The sequence below is a fragment of the Oncorhynchus mykiss genome, chromosome 1, assembly GCF_057628025.1.
Source record: "Oncorhynchus mykiss isolate SJ-2025 chromosome 1, ASM5762802v1, whole genome shotgun sequence".
Taxonomy (NCBI): domain Eukaryota; kingdom Metazoa; phylum Chordata; class Actinopteri; order Salmoniformes; family Salmonidae; genus Oncorhynchus; species Oncorhynchus mykiss.
The window spans coordinates 79,768,640-79,790,397 of NC_143022.1; the positions used below are offsets into that span (position 1 = coordinate 79,768,640).

General features: G+C 41.5%; 1 protein-coding gene across 3 annotated transcripts in view; it reads left to right on the top strand.

Annotated features, from left to right (window-relative positions):
- The first annotated feature begins 6,445 nt into the window (after nucleotides 1–6,445).
- Nucleotides 6,446–21,758, top strand: part of LOC110529657 (ryanodine receptor 2) — a 93,220-nt gene continuing 77,907 nt past the window's right edge. For 2 of the 3 annotated variants that reach the window (XM_021612105.3, XM_036985673.2), the window contains exons 1-19: nucleotides 10,815–10,907; nucleotides 11,035–11,109; nucleotides 11,383–11,539; nucleotides 11,662–11,826; nucleotides 12,005–12,126; nucleotides 12,367–12,550; nucleotides 12,699–12,834; nucleotides 12,983–13,078; nucleotides 13,293–13,411; nucleotides 13,490–13,623; nucleotides 18,296–18,537; nucleotides 18,793–18,985; nucleotides 19,196–19,400; nucleotides 19,545–19,649; nucleotides 19,813–19,916; nucleotides 20,002–20,085; nucleotides 20,171–20,330; nucleotides 21,103–21,250; nucleotides 21,448–21,656. In XM_021612105.3, the coding sequence (XP_021467780.3) occupies nucleotides 11,701–11,826; nucleotides 12,005–12,126; nucleotides 12,367–12,550; nucleotides 12,699–12,834; nucleotides 12,983–13,078; nucleotides 13,293–13,411; nucleotides 13,490–13,623; nucleotides 18,296–18,537; nucleotides 18,793–18,985; nucleotides 19,196–19,400; nucleotides 19,545–19,649; nucleotides 19,813–19,916; nucleotides 20,002–20,085; nucleotides 20,171–20,330; nucleotides 21,103–21,250; nucleotides 21,448–21,656 (2,367 nt within the window). In that variant the 5' untranslated portion in view covers nucleotides 10,815–10,907; nucleotides 11,035–11,109; nucleotides 11,383–11,539; nucleotides 11,662–11,700. Of the gene's footprint in view, nucleotides 6,577–9,243; nucleotides 9,364–9,466; nucleotides 9,572–9,655; nucleotides 9,749–9,915; nucleotides 9,995–10,154; nucleotides 10,268–10,538; nucleotides 10,663–10,810; nucleotides 10,908–11,034; nucleotides 11,110–11,382; nucleotides 11,540–11,661; nucleotides 11,827–12,004; nucleotides 12,127–12,366; nucleotides 12,551–12,698; nucleotides 12,835–12,982; nucleotides 13,079–13,292; nucleotides 13,412–13,489; nucleotides 13,624–18,295; nucleotides 18,538–18,792; nucleotides 18,986–19,195; nucleotides 19,401–19,544; nucleotides 19,650–19,812; nucleotides 19,917–20,001; nucleotides 20,086–20,170; nucleotides 20,331–21,102; nucleotides 21,251–21,447; nucleotides 21,657–21,758 lie in introns of those variants that run through there. The other variant, XM_090241322.1, reaches the window with a different exon arrangement.

A 21,758-nucleotide genomic window follows, 5' to 3' on the forward strand; every position in this document is an offset into this window, starting at 1 on the left:
TCATACTGAATGTCATCACTATTGTGTTGATTCATTAATTCCAGTCAATACTTGTTTTATTAAAAAGGCCTAGGTAGCCTAGCCACCCGAAGTGTGAATATAAACCAAATATGATCACATTCACATTTTCTCAAAGGACAAATAAATGGGCCTATTTTGGGCTATAAATACATGTCTTATGCTATAAAATCGTGATGTTAAGTTTTCCCTGGCCAGGTGTAACGGATGTGAAACGGCTAGCTAGTTAGCGGTGGTGCGCGCTAAATAGCGTTTCAATCGGTGACGTCACTTGCTCTGAGACCTTGAAGTAGTGGTTCCCCTTGCTCTGCAAGGGCCGCGGTTTTTGTGGAGTGATGGGTAACGATGCTTCGTGGGTGACTGTTGTTGATGTGTGCATAGGGTCTCTCGTTCGCGCGAGGGTACGGTCATAAATTATACTGTTACACAAGCCCAGATAGGATCAGAGCACAAAGGCTACCTGCAGCTGTCGTTGTTATCTGTAGGCTACAGTTGAACAGACGAAAGCACTTGTTCATGTTGGCAAATCACGATTCATAAAATTAAATACAATTGGTGGCGTTTATGGGCTTCCAAAAAAACAGCTCATCACGGTAAATTATCTTATACCCACGTTTTCAGTCGCAATTATTTGCTTCCAACATGGAATGATTTGCATGATTTTGATCAAAATTAAGCCTGGTTTGTTGTAATACTGTAAGGTAGGCCTTCTGTACTTTTATATTCGTGTGAGAGGGTTAATCGTTTGTTTTTGATAGGCTAACATTACAGTACTTGATGAAGACATGCCATTATAGCAACGCCGTGATTTTGTCTTGAAGCTAAACATGTAATGAGTTTAGCCTACAGACGAGAAAATAAACCCCTTTAATTGTTGAATTATTCAAGATTGCAATATGATTTGGTTGCATTATTCAATAGTGTAATACGTTTTACAAGAAAGGTTTCTGTCATTGTTGAATAGTTTGTGCGCGGACCAAGAATGTTCCGTTGCCAGCCACAAAAAAAGGTAAGCAAAGATTATTGATATACTGTCAAGATACTTGTCTCTCATCCCTAACAATGAGAGTTTTTGTCCAGTGGCACATCGAGCTGTCCTAGCTCCCGCCTATCCTTTCTTTGGATTGGTGCATACATCTAATTATTTTAATACTTTTCAAAAATATTCGATGAGGGTTGTTGACGTCAACCACATGTACTCAATGGAGAGCGATGCTACGCTACTAGCTTTATTTCATGAATATGCATAGGCATTTCAAGACAACTCCAATATAAAGTGTTTTTTCTCAAAGTTGCCATCACGTGTCCTACTTATCAATAGAGTAGTAACAGCCTAAGCATGGCGTAACTTCAATTTGATCAAATAAACCTCACTTAGCAAATAAGCCATACATTTTTTTCGACGCTCATTGACGTCCATACAAAAACTCATTGGTTGGTGACAAAAACGCCACCTGCTGGAGGGAGACAGATTTTCAGCCGAGTTGGGCCTCTTTGCCTGCTCTCTGAGGTAAAGCAAGGATTTAATGTTCATTGAAAATTAGAATTATCTTTGCCACACACCATTTTCTTATTTGCGGACAAAAGGAGTTTGGTCACACCAAAATGAATAGCTTTGCCTGTTTGATGATGTTGCTTATTGTCTTAAATAAATCCTATCAAATTCCTACATACTTTGTATCAAACTTCAGTGGGTTTAGCTTGACTCTCATAGCCTGTTGCCTGTGGAGCAGTTGGGATTTCCCAGTTGAAGATGGGGAGGGAGGAGAAAATCACTGTACTAAATGTGTGACTGTTTGAGACACTGTAATGTTGACAAGAGTAGTATACTTTGCGCTTTGAAGTGAATCGATTATTCAATAAACCCTTATCACTTATGTTTATTTTACTTTACATATTAAGAGAGTGCAGTTAAATACAACATTGTGTTTCTCTCTTTGGGGGTAGAAATGTGGAAACTATACTTTTTGTAGGCCTAGACCGTAAAAGCAATATTTCAGTTTTTTAAAGCCAGTAGGCTACTGGTTTAAGACACTGAAAATTAAATTCACAATTCAAACATACGGATACAGATGTAGGATCTTAATTTGATCACCCAGTTGCAGGATAACTTTCATGTGATGCAGGAAATGTCAAAAGTTTAAAAGTTTAAAAAAGCTTCCACTTTGACATTTCAGACTTGATTTTTACCTACGAAAGATGTATCAAGCCCTACAAAAATATAAATTCATTGTAATCCAATAATAATAAATCACATTTCCTTTTGCTGCAGGATTGTTTTCCTGCTGTAGCAGACTGGCTCAAATTAAGATCTGTATAATCAAATAAAAATTGTCTGTAAAATCCAATGTGAATATGTCCTACATTTGCTAAGATTGGCAGCGCAAGGGCTGTCAATGGTAGCATTCCTGTAGGTAGGGGCTACTGTATGCTATGCAAATCAATCTAGGCCTAGATTTATGTGGTAGTGGAGTATGGGCCTGAGGGCACACACTTAGTGTGTTGTGAATTCTGTAATGAATGTATTGTAATGTTTTTTAAATGGTTTAACTGCCTTAATTTTTTACGGACCCCAGGAAGAGTAGCTAATGGGGATCCATAATAAATACAAAATACTGTATGAGTGTGATTATGAGCCCAAAGAGGGCCATCATCATGTGTGTAGTGATGCACTATTTCCGCTACATACAAACTATTTAATGTTGCTAAATACAGTTAGACATTAACTCTAAAAATGTCTGACCCACACTGAAAAACATTTTCTTCAGCGTTAATTGATGCTAATGTCGCATACAGCGACAGTTGTTAACATTTATCTCAGACATATTCCCTGTAGCTCATTAAAATTGTTGTCAATATCTTCCTGCCTTGGAGACATGTTTGTTATCAATCCAGTATTCAAGAAAAACCTTTCTTACCTGTATCTTGTCTATGTTTCCCAGGGGAGGGGTATGTTGCTTTTGTGTGCATGCGGCCAGTGGAGTGCAGGTAGTAGTTTATGAATAAGCGTATACATTGTCGTGTCGCGATGGGGTGTTTACTTTGTGAGACACATATTCATTTTTTGAGTACTTTTGTGCCAACATGGCAATGTCCCACTATGTACTTCAGATGAGAAGGCCGGGAACAGACAGATATCTTATGTTGAATCCACTAATGTAAGCTCTGCTAAATGACTAAAATGTACAAATGTAACCTTATTATTTTTGGAGTGCTGGGCAGTTAGATCACATATTTCATCACAAACAACTACACTCAGACTTCTACACATTTAATCAAAAGGAATTAGAAAAGGGGCACTTAGTCTGGTACAGTTTCATTGCCATGGCCATTCATACTGTACTGAATACTGAATATCCACTGTTAATATGGATATATTCAATAACAACCCATTTGTACTCTTTCTCTGCTGTTGATTAATTTCCTAGTGTTTTTCTCACTTCCCCTATGTCAGATTGTTACAGTACTACTGCTGCTCAACTTACTGTATGGTTTGAAACTTAACGTAATATATTCTAATTATAATACACATATTATTCTGTGATAATAACCAGCAACATACACAGTTAAAACATGTTTGTTTTTTTGAAAAGGTCAAACTGACACAATTATCCAAAATAAAAAATCATCATGGCTGCCTCTGCATACATGCAATACACCCTCCAGATTTATGCTGCAATCATTTCATCAGAGATTATATATCAGTCCCTCCAGGATTTTGCAGGGATTTTTGTTATATTTGTGGGCAAAAATGCTTGATTCTGCTGCTGCAATTCTGAAATTTTGCATGGCAATATGCAATGATTGTCACGAAAATGTGCCGATGAGGGGGATATAGTTTGTTGACGTGTGGCTTGATTGAACCATATATTGCGAGCCTTGTTTTTGTACTGCTGTGATGGGTCAGTTTTGTGCAATAATATTGAGATGATTTGACTGTTTTATGCAGAAATAGTGTGAGATTGGTAAAATTTGCAAGCCCTCGCATTGAGATTGCAGAATTGCAGAATCCTGGAGGCACTGATATATGATAATTCCGATTGAGTCATACTATGACAGATCATCAGTTTATGAACTCTACGGGTTTGGAGAGGCACTTCTCACTATCATGCCTGTTGGTTTGTGGCCTCTCTATCACTCCCTCTCTGCCTGTTTGTCTGTTCATGATAACAACAAACAAAGTCTTAACACATGGAACACACCTTCATGACCCATAATTACTGTGATGAAGTTCAAGACCTTAAAGCACTCAAATTTTCCAGATAGTTTGCCAGGAGTGATGTGCAGGCAGTGTCCAAGAACCTTACTTACAGTCATTTGAACTTCTTTGAATAAAACTCTTGTGCCCTCTTTCTTTCTGTTCTTGACTGGTGGCACATTAATTAGACAGTGATTGTGCAATTAATTATGTAGCTAGCAAGTATTCTTGGCCTCAAAACATTCACTATCAGTTTTTCACACAGTCAGAACTACCCAGCGTTAGCGTGGGTAATGTGCAATCACTGGAGAACAAACTGGATGAGCTCCTGTTTGAGGCTATCCTATCAATGGGACCTGAAACACTGTAATATCTTATGTTTCTTGTGGCTGAACGAGGACATGAATATACCAGTCAAAAGTTTGGACACACCTACAAATTCAATTGTTTTTCTTTGTTTTTACTATTTTCTACATTGTAGAATAATAGTGAATACAATCAAAACTATGAAATAACATATATGGAATTATGTAGTAACCAAGAAAGTGTTAAATATATTTTATATTTGAGATTCTTCAAAGTAGCCACCCTTTGCCTTTATGACAGCTTTGCAAACTCTTGCCGTTCTCTCAACCAGCTCCATGATGTAGTTACCTGGAATGCATTTCAATTAACAGGTGTGCCTTGTTATAAGATAATTTGTGGATTTTCTTTCCTTCTTAATGCATTTGAGCCAATCAGTTGTGACGATGTCTCGCTGGTTTTGCTATGCATTGTCAAGACCGAATGGTAAGATGAAGGGAGGAGGGGCGTGTCTCTTTGTTAACAACAGCTGGTGTGTGATCTCTAATGTTAATAAGGAAGTTTTAAGTTTTTGCTTCCCTGATTTAGAATACCTCATAATAAGCTGCAGACTATACTATTTACCATAAGAATGTTCATCTATATTTTTCATAGCTGTCTGTTTAACACTACAAACTGATGCTGGCACTAAGACCACACTCAAAGAGCTGTATAGGACCATAAGCAAACAAGAAAATGCACATCCAGAGGTGGCATTTTTCATGGCCGGTGATTTTAATGCAGGGAAACTGAAGTCCATTTTACTACATTTTTACAAGCATGTCACCTGGTGAACTAGACAAAACCTCCAGGGGACAATGACACAACATCCCCAAAATGTCCTGAAAACGTCCTCTGGGACCAATCAGTAACTAGACAAAACTTCCAGGGGAACATGACACAAGGTCTTTAGGCAACCATTTTGTGATGTGCCAGGGACGTCGTAACGACTCATTATTGCTTGCAGGGTAGCACATGTTCATAGCTATGAAATTATTTGAAAGGCTGGTCATGGTTCACATCAACACCATCATCCCAGACACCCTGGACCCCCTCCAATTCTTATACCGCCCCCACAGATCCACAGATGATGCAATCGCAATTGCACTCCACATTGCCATCGCCCACCTGGACAAAAGGAATACCTATGTAAGAATGCTGTTGAGCTCTCCCCGTAGATTTTGCGGTGACATAGTGTCCCCATGAGTGACAGAACACTGAGCCGATCACTGAGCAACTAGAGAACATTAACAACCCCTACACTCTGTTTTTTCTGCTGGCTGTCCCACCACTACAGAAAGCACTGAGCTAGGCTGAAACACCTGCATGTTGAAGCGGCTTAATAACGCAAGAAAGCAAAATAGAGACCATATTTGTATGCGGCTTTATTAACTCAAACGTTTTTTTGTAACTTAATTATTATATATTTTTTTACATTGTTTGCAAACTGATATGTGACATGTATTAATTCCAAAATAACATGCAAAACAGGCACACACAAAAAACGGTGGGGCTCAAAACAGGTGAGGTCACCCTGAATGAAGAGCTGCCACTTATAACAATAAATCAAATATTTAAAGTGGGAACTTTTGCTGTGGCAAGTCTTATTCATTAGGCCTACTCTGCACTATTCAATAAATCGTCTTGCCTCATGTGTTATAGGGCTACCTGTCCTATCACCTCCCTTGGCTGCCTGTGAGATATTGCGCCTTGACAATGAGAGACGTGGGTGGCCAAGCTATTGAGCAACAATACATTTAGCATACTGCGCTTTTAATGCACGGAATTGCGCAGGTTGGTCGATGCATGTGCGTGGTCGTGGACAGTGGTAGACTGTAGCCTATTTTTACCTGCCAAGCGCGCGCTGTGTCAAAACCGATAAGGCGCCACCCAATGAGCGTTGGTCAATCTCACTGATTATTTTTCAACTAGGCCTTCTACAGACAGTGAACTGCTTTACATATTCGGACATGGCTGAATCAGGAGAAAGCGAAGATGAAATCCAATTTCTACGTACGGTAAGTAGGCTAATACTACGGAGTATTTAACTCTGGTGGTGGCATTTGCGGCAAAGTTGGAAGAAGGTTGGGTTTTGCAGGGCATCGATACGGTAGCCAGAAAAATAAACATTTACAGGTGTATTATAATAATCACTGGGACGTTTGGCCACAATTGTCAGTTACATGCTTTTTTAGTTGTTAACTTTTTCCCACGGTTACTCACTTGTTTGAAAGTTACTTAAACAAATAAGAAAAGCCAAATCTTTGTTTTCATGATAGAGTTTAGAGTGGAAACTGTTACTTTTTTGTCTATTTGAAAGTTACTAGGATGTATTGAATGGCTATTACTTGTCTTTAAAACGAACTGTGTGGGCTACCATGACATGTTTTGTTTGCTAAGGAAACAAGAGTTACAGAATTGTAACTCTCTCTATTGCTCTCCTCTCATTTGAGCGAATAACCACAACCATTTGTCTCTTTTTCTGTCACTCTGACAAATTAATTGTTAACCTTTACTCCAAATTCAAACTCATTAACCTATTTTTGTAGAAATGTATTTGTTTATTTCTTTTTTTCTGTGCAACTACATGGGCTACAGTAAATTGAGCTTAAGCGTTTGTTCTATTTTTAACTGTATTTTCAACCACAGAGAATGATGGAGGCCTATCATTCTGTGTGGCTGCGAGTCCTCTCAGGGCTTGGTATCTCAGCTCTCTGATAAAGACATGTCACTAGTGGAGTGCTGGTTGATGCTGTGTGGGACAGTCACATGCTTCGGTTGACTGGTGAGGGCTATGGTGACAGGTACTGGTGAGGGCATTTTGGTCTCTCAGCCCATACTAAAAGTTTCAGAAACAAAGTATGCAGTTCATTTTCAGTGTTTCCCCTAAGATTGTTTTTAGCAGTGGTGGCAAAGTTGAGAGAACATTTTCCAAGAGGCAGAAAGAACATGTGCAGTTTAAAGCTAATTTCCTGCAATTCTACACATTCTGTCATGGCTTATGCTGTGTTCTTTCAGTGCCTTCATAAAATATTCCAACAAAGAATGCCTGAATTTAAAATATATTGAGATTTTTTGTCTCTGGTGTACACAATACCCTATAATGTCAAAGTTGAATTAGGTTTTTATAAATGTGTACAAATTCATTAAAAATGAAAAGCTGAAATGTCTTGAGTCAATAATTATTCAACCCCTTTGTTATGGCAAGCCTAAATAAGTTAATCAGTAAAAATGTGCTTAACAAGTCACAGAATAAGTTGCATGGATTTACTCCCTGTGCAGTAATAGTGTTTAACATTATTTTTAATTACTCCCTCATCTCTGTACCCACATATACAATTATCTGTAACGTCTCCCAGTCGAGGAGTGAATTTCAAACAAAGATTCAACCACAAAGAACAGGGAGGTTTTCCAATGCCTCGCAAAGAAGGGCACCTATTGGTAGATGGGTACAAATAAAAAAAAAAGCAGACATTGAATATCCCTTTGAGCAGGGTGAAGTTATTAATTACAATTTGGATGGACTATCAATACACACAGTCACCACAAAGAGACAGGCGTCCTTCCTAACATAGTGGCCGGAAAAGAAGGAAACTGCTCAGGGATTTCACCATGAGGCCAATGGTAACTTTAAAATGACTGTGATAGAAGAAAACTGAGGATGGATCAACAACATTGTAGTTACACCACAATATTAACCTAATTGACAGAGTGAAGAGAAGGAAGCCTGTACAGAGTAAAAATATTCCAAAATATGCATCCTGTTTGCAACAAGCCACTAAAGCTCTAATGCAAAAAATGTGGGAATGCAATTCACTTTTTTCTGAATACAAAGTTATATGTTTGGGGAAAATCCAATCCAATAGATTACTGAGTACCACTCTCCATATTTTCAAGAATTCACCTTTCAGCAGGACAGTAACCTGAGTTGCTTACCAAGAAGACAGTGAATGTTCCTGAGTGTCCGAGTTACAGTTTTGACTTAAATCGACTTGAAAATCTATGGCAAGACAGGAAAATGGTTGTCTAGCAATGATCAACAACCAATTTGACAGAGCTTGAAGAATTTTGAAAATAATAATGGGCAAATGTTGATTTGGCTGTGGCCCTTATCTCTGCTCGTAAATAACTTGTGATGGGCCATGTTATCCTCTCTGCCCTGACCTGACTGACTCTGCCATGCATGATTGAGGTTAGGATCCAATTCAGACCCTTTGAAAGCTGATTGACCATTTTTTATTTATGGCCTGAGTGGAAAGGGCATTCTTGACCCCAGCCAGCTCTGAGCCCTATTCCTTATTCAGTTAGGTCCCTAAGTGGTTCTACTGTGCAGCGGGACTGATAAAGTCCAGAGGTTTCTGATAGTAGAGTGGAATGGAGTGTGAGGCAGGGGTCAGACAACACAGTGACACCTTAATGGTGGCATCATGCCCTGGGAACTGAGAGGTGTTCCAGTCTGGCTGCTAGTCCCTCCTCTCCAGTCTCTCAGCTCTCCTTATATGGCTGTGACCTGATGTGACCTGGCTGTGACTCACTGTTATACAATGTTGAAGTACTGTCTAAGTTCATTTTACAGCATGAAATTATTTCTGTCAGTTTCATTGGATGTTTTTCAGGTGAAAACAACTAGCTCACAATATTTATTAACAGCGATGTGGTCTACTATGTGCCCCTGCCTCTGACAGAATGATGAGGTGGTGCTGCAGTGCATCTTCACATCCCAACAGGAGCATCTGAAACTGTGCCTGGCTGCAGAGGGCTTTGGCTGCAGACTCTGCTGTCTGGAGTCCACCTCCAACTGCAAGGTAAAGCTTCATCCCACAGCATGGTCTTTGGAATCAGAGAATGCCAGATCAGAGGATTGATAAGAGTCTGATTAATCAGGAGTATGTGCACTGTGTTCCCCAGAATGTTCCTCCAGACCTGTCGGTGTGTTCCTTTGTGCTGGCCCAGTGTCTGTCTGTCAGAGCTCTGCAGGAGATGCTGGCTAACAGGGAGCACCAAGCAGCAGGGGTGAGCTAACAGCTTGGGTCTCATTCTAGCCTAACTATAATGGATTTCTGTGAAGTCATGGTTGTGTTCTAATAAGAGCTGTAGTTATGTTGTGTTGTGCAGGCTGGTCAGGGAGGTGGTCATCGCACCCTCCTCTACGGTCATGCTGTACTGCTCATACACTCCTACAGCAGGATGGTGAGCTTTCTCAACCAATCACAGTATCTCTCTGGAGAACTAAGACTTTTAATTTTGGTTGTGTAAATCCCATGAGGAAACCTGTGTGTTTGATTATGCCGATTATTCCAGTCATAAGGGGTTGTTCAAGGTTTAAATGGACCTTTCTACGTTTTCTTCTTCTTCAGTATCTTTGCTGTTTGTCCACATCCCAGTCTTCGACAGATAAGCTAGCGTTTGATGTTGGTCTGCAGGATGATAAAACAGGTATTTCACATGATTTTAAAGATGTATTCCAGTGCTTGGTGGAACATCAGAAAGTGCTTGTTTTTGTTGATGTTTAGATATCAATTCAGTAGGCCTATGAGTAGTATGCCCTTTGTTCTGGCAATCAACCACATTCCTTACAAATGACCTGTGTGTCCAGGTGAGGCATGCTGGTGGACCATTCACCCTGCATCCAAGCAGAGGTCAGAGGGGGAGAAGGTCCGTGTCGGGGACGACCTCATCCTGGTCAGTGTGTCATCTGAGAGATACCTGGTGAGTTACCAGAGAAGTGCATGAAGAGATATAATGAGATGGCAGACAAGGTAGGTACCCTTCAAAGAGGAGAGAAATAGCTAACGTGCTAATGTTTGAATAAACTTCAATAGTGTCTGAAATAGACCCCAGAATAATAGCAGCCACTTTATGGATGGTTTATTTAGAAACGGTTTCCATTATGTGAAATCCTTGTTAATCCTGATCTCTCTTGATTCTCCATAACTGTCATGATCTTGTTAAGGCACTTGTCTTGGTTGTTTCCCTGCAGCATTTGTCCTATGGGAGTGTGATAGACAATACGAGTGAGAGTGGCAGCCTTATTGTGGACGCAGCCTTCCAGCAAACCCTCTGGAGGGTCGCCCCCATCTGTTCTGGGAGTGGATTTGCTCAAGGCAGGTTACCTCTTTCTGTCATTACAAAGAACACAACCTAAATGCACATTACAACCCCTGCCATTTTGGGAGTGTACTGTATATGGGATATTATTACGTGTTATTTCTTGATTGTAATCCTTGACTTTCCTTTGTGTGCTAATTGTAGGGTATCTGAAGGGCGGGGACACATTGAGACTGCTGCATGGACACACAGACGAATGTCTGACTGTCCCGTCTACAGATCAGGGGGAAGAGCTACGCAAGTAAGTCCCAGAATCACACCCATACACACGACCAAGCATTTTGATTATTTAAATGCTCCCAATCATTCACTCAGGCAAGCCTGTGCTCTCTCATCGCTCATTCTCTTGCGCTCTCTCATTTCCTTAGGGTGGTGCACTACGAGGGTGGAGCAGTGTCCAGTCATGCCCGCTCTCTCTGGAGGCTGGAGATCCTTCGTGTTGCGTAAGTCTCTCACATCTTTTTCCCATACCTTTCATAGAGATTTTCCAAATCCACCCCATAAAATGCAGGCATGTGTATCTGTGGTCGTTAAAGATACGCTCACTTGTATTTGGTCAGGTAGAGTGGTAACGGTAAGATGAGGCAAAAAATAATCATAAGATTTGAGTGCGGACAGCATTCTTCCCTCTCCTTACCGCTGCTGCCATAACTCCATGCACTTACTGCATACTGACTGAGCTCTAGCTGACTGAGCATTTCTACTATTTCCAACAGCTGGAGTAGTAGCCACACACGCTGGGGTCAGCCATTCAGGCTCCGCCATGTCACCACAGGGAGGTACTTGAGTCTGACCGAGGAGAGAGGCCTTCACCTGTTGGACAGGGAGAGGGCCGACGTGAAGTCCACATCCTTCTGCTTCCGACCCTCCAAGGTCTGGGGTCAAATGCCAAATTCATAGTTTTTTGCCTACCCCAAATACATAGGCCAAATCGGATAACCAGTGGTGTCAATTGTTGATGTTGATCAGAATTACAATTCCATATCACTCTTTAGGAGAAGCTAGAATGTGGCCCAAAGAAGGACACTGATGGTATGGGTGCCTCAGAGATCAAGTATGGAGACTCCTTGTGCTACGTCCAGCATGTGGACTCTGGTCTGTGGCTCACCTACCAAGCCATTGATGCCAAGTGTGCCCGCTTGGGAGCGGTGCAGCGCAAGGTAATATAATGTATTTTTCCAGTACTCATTTCTGCTGAACTTCATCCCACTGTAGGCTTACTCAGTATTTGAGTCATTGCTTGGACATATGCGTAGCTTTTAGTTGTTGACTTTTTTTCTGTTAAATGTGTACTGTATTGTGTTTTATTGTCACATTGTCCTATGACCTTTTCTCCAGGCCATTATGCACAGTGAGGGTCACATGGATGATGGTCTGAGCCTGTCCCGTTCTCAGTGGGAGGAGTCCCATACGGCCAGACTCATCCGCAGCACCGTCCTCCTCTTCACAGGCTTCATCAGGTAGGCCATCATACAGCCCTCTGAAACCTGGCTAACTGGGTTCCCCCGGTGAGGGATTTAGTTGAGGTAACAGTGTGATTGGTTGAGCGTGCAGAGTGTAAATGATGGAGCCATTGTGTAGTTTGTGGCCATTTGGGCTCGTATTAGCAAGGCCTGGACAAAAGATCTATACATTTGGAAATGTAAAATGTTCTAATTTAATATTTTCTATCTTCTCTCAATCTCCTCTCTTGTTTTTAGGAGACTTGATGATCTCAGTCAGCGAGCGAACATCCCCTCCTTCAACCTGCCACTGGGAACAGTGGCCCTAAGTTTGCAGGATCTGATTGGCTACTTCCAGCCACCTGGGGAGGGGCTAGGACATGAGGCTAGGCAGAACAGTGTGCGAGCTCTGAAGAACAGACAGAATCTATTTCAAGAGGAGGTAATAGTGGATTTCTTTAGCCTTGGGGCCCTTGAATCTATTGTGTCTAGAAGTGCCATGGCAAAATAATTTTTCTGCATTTGTATGGTTCAAGGATGTTTTTGTTCGGAAATGTGCTATTTTATCTCTTTATCTCTTTCTCTTTCAGGGGGTCATCGGTTTAGTTCTTGACTGCATTGACCGTTTACACCTATACAGCAGTGCCTCTCATTTTGCTGCAGCTGCTGGGAAGGAGGCAGGAGATGACTGGGAGAACATCCTCAACTCCTTCTATGAACTACTGGGTGAGAATGACCCACTCAGCATCAAATACTCTGTATAAGAACTTCATGCACCCCACATTCGAGTGACTTTAAAAAGTATGCTTGGGAAATCTGTACAGATCTACAAGTAATCCTACAATCACATCCTTTGTTTTCTATTCCCCTCCAGCTGCTCTTATCAGGGGAAATCGCAGGAACTGTGCCCAGTTCTCAGGCTCCCTGGACTGGCTGGTGAGCAGGCTGGAGAGACTGGAGGCCTCCACTGGTCAGTGCATAATTTTGGGGTTCTACTTTTACCCATGACCTCTTAGGACAAGAATGGTCCCTTTCAGAAAAACCACATGATTTCACGTGAAAACATGTGTTTTTGGAACACTTCACATGTGATCACGTGAAATACATGTGTTTTTTCCATAAAGGGGTGACACACATTAGATTTTACATGTAGATGCTGCCACTAAGTTGTGTCTGTTGTGTAGGTGTCTTGGAGGTTTTACACTGTGTCCTTGTGGAGAGTCCTGAGACTCTCAACTTTATAAGGGAAGGACACATTAAATCCATCATCTCTCTACTCGATAAGCATGGGCGAAACCATAAGGTACATACACTACAGTACCATTCCTCTGTTAAATAATTGTTTTATTGACATATTAACCTGTGTTTGGTTTTATCCCAGGTCCTGGATGTGCTGTGTTCTCTTTGTGTGTGTCATGGTATGGCAGTGCGTTCCAACCAGCATCTGATCTGTGATAATCTGCTACCAGAGCGAGACCTGCTTCTCCAGACTCGCCTCGTCAACCAGGTCACAAGGTACACAACCATTATTCACCCTCTGACTCACACTGACATTTCCATTCGTTAATACATACAGTTGAAGTCAGAAGTTTACATACACCTTAGCCAAATACATTTAAACTCAGTTTTTCACAATTCCTGACATTTAATCCTTGTAAAAATTCCCTGTCATTTAGGATCACCACTTTATTTTAAGAATGTGAAATGATTTATCTCAGCTTTTCTTTCTTTCATCACATTCCCAGTGGGTAGAAGTTTACATACACTCAATTAGTATTTGGTAGCATTGCCTTTAAATTGTTTAACTTGAGTCAAATGTTTTGGGTAGCCTTCCCACAATAATAATTTTGGCCCATTCCTCCTGACAGAGCTGGTGTAAATGAGTCAGGTTTGTAGGCCTCCTTTCTTGCACACGCTTTTTCAGTTCTGCCCACAAATTTTCTATAGGGTTGAGGTCAGGGCTTTGTGATGGCCACTCCAATACCTTGACTTTGTTGTCTTGAAGATATTTTTCCACAACTTTGAAAGTATGCTTCGGGTCATTGTCCATTTGGAAGACCCATTTGTGACTAAGCTTTAACCTCCTGACTGATGTCTTGAGATGTTGCTTCAATATATCCACATAATTTTCCTGCCTCATGATGCTGTCTATTTTGTGAAGTGCACTAGTCCCACCTGCAACAAAGCACCCCCACAACATGATGCTGCCACTTCCGTGCTCTACGGTTGGGATGGTGTTCTTCGGCTTGCAAGCATCCCCCTTTTTCCTGCAAACATAACACTGGTCATTATGGCTAAACAGTTCTATTTTTGTTTCATCAGACCAGGGGACATTTCTCCAAAAATAATGATCTTTGTCCCCATGTGCAGTTGCAAACCGCAGTCTGGCTTTTTTATGGTGGTTTTGGAGCAGTGGCTTCTTCCTTGCTGAGCGGACTTTCAGGATATGTCGATATAGGACTCGTTTTACTGTGGATATAGATACTTTTGTACCTGTTTAATCCAGCATCTTCACAAGGTCCTTTGCTGTTGTTCTGGGATTGATTTGCACTTTTCGCACCAAAGTACATTCATCTCTAGGAGACAGAACGATTCTCCTTCATGAGCGGTATGACGGCTGCGTGGTCCCATGGTGTTTATACTTGCTCACTATTGTTTGTACAGATGAACGTGGTACCTTCAGTTGTTTGGAAATTGTTCCCAAGGATCAACCAGACTTGTGGAGGTCTAAAAAAAAAATCTGATGTCTTGGCGGTTTCTTTTGATTTTCCCATGATGTCAAGCAAAGAGGCACTGAGTTTGAAGGTAAGCCTTGAAATACATCCACAGGTACACCTCCAATTGAATCAAATGATGTCAATTAGCCTATCAGAAGCTTCTAAAGCCATGACATAATTTTCTGGAATTTTCCAAGCTGTTTAAAGGCACAGTCAACTTAGTGTATGTAAACTTCTGACCCACTGGAATTGTGATACAGTGAATTATAAGTGAAATAATCTGTAAACAATTGTTGGAAAAATTACTTGTGTCATGCACAAAGTAGATGTCCAAACCGACTTGCCAAAAACTATAGTTTCTTAACAAGACATTTGTGGAGTGGTTGCGAAACAAGTTTTAATGACTCCAACCTAAGTGTATGTAAACTTCTGACTTCAACTGTACATTATATTCCCAAGTATTGCCATGGTTATTTACAGAAAAACAGCTTTTGTGAAAGTGTCACTTTAACACCTTATTTCGTTACATGTAAATTGTGACTAGTAATTTGACAGGATCTCAGCTGTCAATGATTTATGGAGTTAGTGAAACCAAATCATGACATTCTGTTGATTAACCATTTATAATTCAGAATTGACAAGGGATGTTTTTGTGGTAGTAAACTACCTTATATTTTAAAATATATATTTTTTATTCCTTCTCACCACCCCTCTCTGTTTCTGTCAATTCACCATTACTTAGGAAACCACCCGGTGAAGATTTTCCCTTTCTTACCCTTTATATTCTCATTTTACCATTTCAACACTTGACTGCTCTTCATCTTCTAAGCTTTCAAAGGCAGATTCACAAGCAACGTCTCTGTCACTCCCACAGCTCTTCATTTTTTCACCGCTCACCTGCTCCTTCTCTCTGCTCTTAATGCTCCCACAGCACATGTCATTCTTCCTCTTCTTAAATGTTGTCCTGCTTTGCTTGGTCCCCCTATCTCCTCTCCTTCATTTTCATTACTTTTTCTCCATCCCTGCAAGGCTCAGATGCTCCCTCCATCTCTCTCACCATCACTTATTTCTCTAGAGGTCCCAGCCTCTTCTTCTCTCATTTCCTCTGCCATTTTCTCCATCTCCAACCTCCTCTTTTCTTCTTGTTCCCTTTGATCGAGGGAACTCTACATATCTTTCTGGAGCCCATCCCTCTTCCTGCCCAACTCCCTCTTTATCTTCTTCTCCCTTTTTCAGTTTCTCTCTCTCCATTTCTGCCCCCTGTCTCCCTGATCTCGGCAATAGTCTCAATTTCACTCATTCTCCTGTCTTCTCTGTCTCCTTTCCTCTACCTTCCTCTCTCGTTCTGTCACACATTCCTCCCGTCCCACCAACTCCTTTTTCAGCTCGTCCACCATCTACAACCGACAGAGTGCACTCACTTTCGTAGTGCTATTGCTTTAATGTTTTCTAGTCTCTATAAAATTAGAATTACATTGTGATATTGCACTGGGTCATGTTGCCATAGACACTTTTTTTCTACAGATACTTTGTCAACAATCTCGTGACAACATTCTGACATAATGTTTGATAACCATGACTATAGTTCTGTGCAACGTTGTACACGTCATAAAAATATTTAAGGGATAATCAATGATGGTCTATGCGTTCTCTGGAACATGATGAATGACGTGGAGTCGAACCAACCTTCCACGGAGTTGTATTATATTCCAGAGAACGCATAGAGCCCTGAGTTGATTATCCCTTTTATACCATGGCTATAATTTAACACATTTGCCACTAGAAATGTGTTAATTTGCAGGTAGAAATGTGTTCAACATCCACTGTAGCTAACAAGTTTCTAGATAGTGACAGTTGTTGCCTTGGTTACCAAACAAACAGACCTGCTAGTTTAGCTAACCATCAATCAAATGGCAATAATGTTTTCAGTTTTACTTTTGCTTTCAAAAGCAGCTTAAACATAGAACATGTATGAGCTATAGCCATTGAATTGTGCCGTACAATATACCGTGCGTTATAGGGAGATAATGCATGCTCCAAAATGCCCTTCAATCCAATCAGAAATGAGTATTCAACAATGCCATGTTATAAAATTATGATATGATATGGTACACATTTCAGAGATGTCGTGAAAGTAATGATGACCATACCAATACCAGTGACCACACTTACATCCTTCACCATCAAATATACAAAGATGAGAATTTGATTGAAATTAGTTATCACATAAAACCATGTGGCTAATGCCATCAGGAAGAGAGCAGAACTGCTGTTTTCCCGCGATTAGAAGTATTGTTGTACATTGAGTGCTTGTCAGAATGCATACAGTATTTCCCTCCCTATGGCACTTGTAACTTGAATGCGCCTCGAGAGGAATATTTCTCTCATAGAACACACAACAAGCTGACTAGGTAAATAGATAAACTATTCTACAATGGGGTTGTCAGATTTGTTTTATTCATTACTCGTTTTGTTTGCAGAGGAAAAGTAAATGTGGACTGTTGTAGCTACTTCAAAGCGCCTCGGCAGAAATATAAGTTAATGTTCTATATTTTTTTGCCATGGTGTCAATGATTTTGCAATGGTGCAGCGCCACAGCTAAATGACTGCAGCGGAAACATTGATTTTAGTATTATTTCATACCAGTGTTTGATAGTTAAATACTTTTTCAGTACCAACATGGAGAGTCTCGCTAAATATTTATGAATGATTACTCTTTGTTGCTCTGTACTGGATATTGCCAGGCTATGGTAATCAGGATACATCTTTATGGTTTCTGTCTTTATGGTTTCTATCTTTTTCTGTCTTTATGGTTTCTATCTTTTTCTGTCTTTATGGTTTCTGTTCTCTGTTGAAAGAACTGACGGAATGCCGTTTCAACTGATGTTCTCCTGAATTAGAATTTAAATTCTCTTGTGATGTCATGGTTCTTTCTAACATCATCAACTGTAATGTCATAATCAGTTGATGTTGAGGTAGTGAATAAAACAGCTTTATGGCCAACAGTATCACATTTAAAATGTAAGAAATAACTATTTGTATTTCATCATCAATAAGACCTGGCTCTGTGGTATACTGGAATAAGAAGTACTAGCCTATCACATTTCACTACACATCAACATTAAACCATTCTGTTTAAAAAAATCTATCTAGTTTCATCTTGACATTTCTTTTATTTAAGCCCTCCACATCTGATAGCTTTTCTTCTTTAAAGTTTATTTTTTATGTTTATTGAATAGGGCGCTAACAGTATCCCCATTACCCCTTTATTCATCCCTCCTGAACAAAAACAAAACAATTCCCTCTAGCAAAACAAACAAACAAAATAAGAAAGAAACAAACCAATTAAATTAATATCTGTTAGACCAGTCACTATAAGACAAACAAGTGCTCCAGTGTCATAAGTCTTTTGTCCAGTTGCTGAAATTAATGATGAACTGTATTCATCACACATCTCCTCTTTACTAAAGCATGAGGCCCAACATCTTCCTGGCCCTGGGTGATGACTCGGCCCAATACAGGAGGTGGTACTATGAGATGACTGTAGACCAGGTGGAGCACTTCCTCACGGCTGAGCCCACTCACCTGCGTGTGGGCTGGGCCAACACTGAGGGTTACAACCCCTATCTCACGGGTGGAGAGGCCTGGGGGGGCAACGGGGTAGGAGATGACCTCAGCTCCTATGGCTTTGACGGGCTGTACCTCTGGTCAGGTGAGGGAACACTACAAGAAGGGAAGATCAGTGAATGTTCGCTGGTGTTATTATGTGCTGGATAGGAGCAGCTTCATTGCGAAAGTCTTCACAATCATGAAGCAAATGCATCTGTCATTTCTGCCATGAACTTTTTGTGATTAGTTTATTTAGTTTTATTACATACTCAGGTTACAGGGGAAAGTATTTCATACAGAATCTACGTCTGCCAACTATGAATGTAAAGTCTGGCACTATATCTGTCCTGTACATCAGGCTGTGTTGGTCGGAGAGTGAGCTCTCCCTATCACCACCTTCTGAGGGAGGACGATGTGGTCAGCTGCTGCATTGACCTCGTTGCCCCCTGCATCTCCTTCCGGGTCAATGGGCAGCCGGTCCAGGGCATGCTGGAGAACTTCAACACTGACGGACTGCTCTTCCCAGTGGTCAGCTTCTCTGCTGGTGTCAAGTGAGAGTATTACCTATATGTGTTGTTGGCATACTTTCCGTTCTTTCACTGCATCTACCTATATTTCTGGAGTGCTTTTCTGAAAACACAATTTCCCATTTCTATATGAATGTCTATATGAATGTGATCTGATTCTGTTTCAATGTCCAGGTAATAAATGGATGGCCCTGTCTGATCAAATCTATCTGTCTGTCTGGACTGTGACCACAGGGTGCGTTTTCTGCTGGGTGGGAGACATGGAGAGTTCCGTTTCCTGCCCCCTCCAGGCTTCGCCCCGTGTTCCGAGGCTCTGCTCCCCAGGGTGAAGCTGAGGTTGGAGCCTTGTCAGGACTTCACCCAGGAGCAATACCTTCTGGGACCCACTGTACTCCTCACCCCAGCAACCTTTACCCCTAATCCAGTAGACATCAGCCAGGTACCAAATCCAGTAGTACTTTGCACATTTGTCCATGGCCTTTAAAGCATGTCGGTGTATACAGCCTACTTTAGCTAAGTGAAAACAGAGTAGGACCTATCTTCCCTCTTTTATCATATACCCCAACCCCATGTTGTTCCTTAGGTGGTGTTGCCCGTTCAACTGGAGCATATTCGTGAGAGACTAGCAGAGAACACCCATGAGCTTTGGGTCATGGACAAGATTGACCTTGGATGGACCCATGGAGCTGTGAGTGATGCAGCTACTGAATGGGTTATGGCCTTGTATCCAAATCCCTTACATACATTCCTGTTTCTTGGTCTACTGATTGTATGGTTTCCATAGCAAGCTGCTCACAGCTGTTCATGTCAACAGTGTATATGTATTTTGAACGATGTGTATTGTGTTGTAGGTGAGAGATGACAGTAAGAAGCAGGACCCCTGTCTGGTGGAGTTCTCCAGGCTCCCAGAACAGGAGCGAAACCACAGCCTTCAGATGTCCCAGGACACACTCCGGTAAGCCTCCTCTGCCATTCACACATTCACATCAAAAGGACCTGTCAAGACACTTATTTTGTCTTTATTCTACTTCTTTGTGAAGGACTCTCATTGCCCTTGGTTTGCATATTGGTCTGCCAGATGGCCGTGCTGATGAGGGAGTGAGATACCTTAGGCTCTCCAACAAGTATGTAGCTCTACTCTTGAGACTCTTTATGAGTGAGTGTTCCTCCTGTCTTTTGTACTAAATGAACCTTTCCTCTCCTGTCTAGGTATGAGATGCCTAGTGGGTACAGACCAGCCCCGGTTGACCTGAGCCACATCATCCTGAGTCCTGCCCAGGAGGTGGTGGTGGAGCTGCTGGCTGAGAACGATCACAACGTGTGGGCCAGGGACCGGATCAGGCAGGGCTGGACCTACAGCTCACACCAGGTAGGCTTTGATACAAGGGTAGACCTAGCCAAACTACAATAGCAGAATTAATGAAATATCTGCTTTACCAAGCGCCTTGAAATAGAAATCCATAAAAATGTTAGCTGGTCTTTTGATAGTGGTAAACCTGGTTTGTTATTTTGGATGAGAAGATCTTCCTGATATGTCTTGATGAAGGATTTGAAGGAGCAGACTAGTTTGGTCTGTACAGTGAGTGTACAAAACATTAAGAACACCTTCCAAATATTGAGTTGCACCACCTTTTGCCCTTAGTACAGCCTCAATTTGTCTGGGCATGGATTCTACAAGGTGTCGAAAGCATTCCACGGGGATGCTGACCCATGTTGACTCCAATTCTTCCCACAGTTGTGTCAAGTTGGTTGGATGTCCTTTGGGTGGTGGACCGTTGTTGATACACACAAGAAACTGTTATGTAAAAAACCCAGTAGCGTTGCAGTTCTTGACACACTCAAACCGGTGCGCATGGCACCTACTACCATACTCCATTCAAAGGCACTTAAATATTTTGTCCTGCCCATTCACCCTCAGAATGGCACACATACACAATCCATGTCTCAATTGTCTCAAGGTTTGAAAATCATTCTTTAACCTGTCTTCTCCCCTTCTTCTACACTGATTGAAGTGGATTTAACAAGTGACATCAATAAGGGATCATAGCTTTCCTGGATTCACCTGGTCAGTCTAATGTTTTGTACACTCAGTAGTAATATAGCAGTAATGAGTGCTAATTCTTTCTCTCTGTTTTGTCTAGGATGTGAAGGCCAAGCGGAGCCCACACCTGGTGCCCTACAGCCTGCTGGATGAGAGGAGCAGACAATCTGGCAGAGACGGTGTGAGGGAGGCTGTGTGCACCCTGCTGGGCTACGGCTACAGTCTGGAGCCCCTGGACCAGGACAGAGGTATGGATGATTTCACGTTCCACTTTAGCAATGGTTTTAATCATTATTATAATCGTATATACCTCTAATAATTATTCAAAGGTTATTTTAATGTGCTGTGTGGTGGAAAATTTGTCATGCTATCCCGTGTTTTACTGCTTAAAGAATTGTCTCGTTATATGCTAGTATTTCTGCGCTGTTACTCCTTTGGATTTCAGCTGTGATGCCAGACCCATGTCACACAGTGGCTGAGAAGTTCAGGGTCTTCAGGGCAGACAAGTTGTATGCTGTGACCAGGGGGAAGTGGTACTTTGAGTTTGAGGCGGTGACGGCAGGGGACATGAGGGTAGGCTGGGCTCGTCCCCACTGCCCACCGAATGGGGAACTCGGATCAGACATGCAGGCTTTTGTGTTTGACGGCTCCAAGGTGAGAAGTCTGAAATGACTACTGGTGACATGCTGTAATCAATAATATTGTTTAGGATACATAGATAAGCTCCCACCGTTAGAAGCGAGTCATGGATTGGAC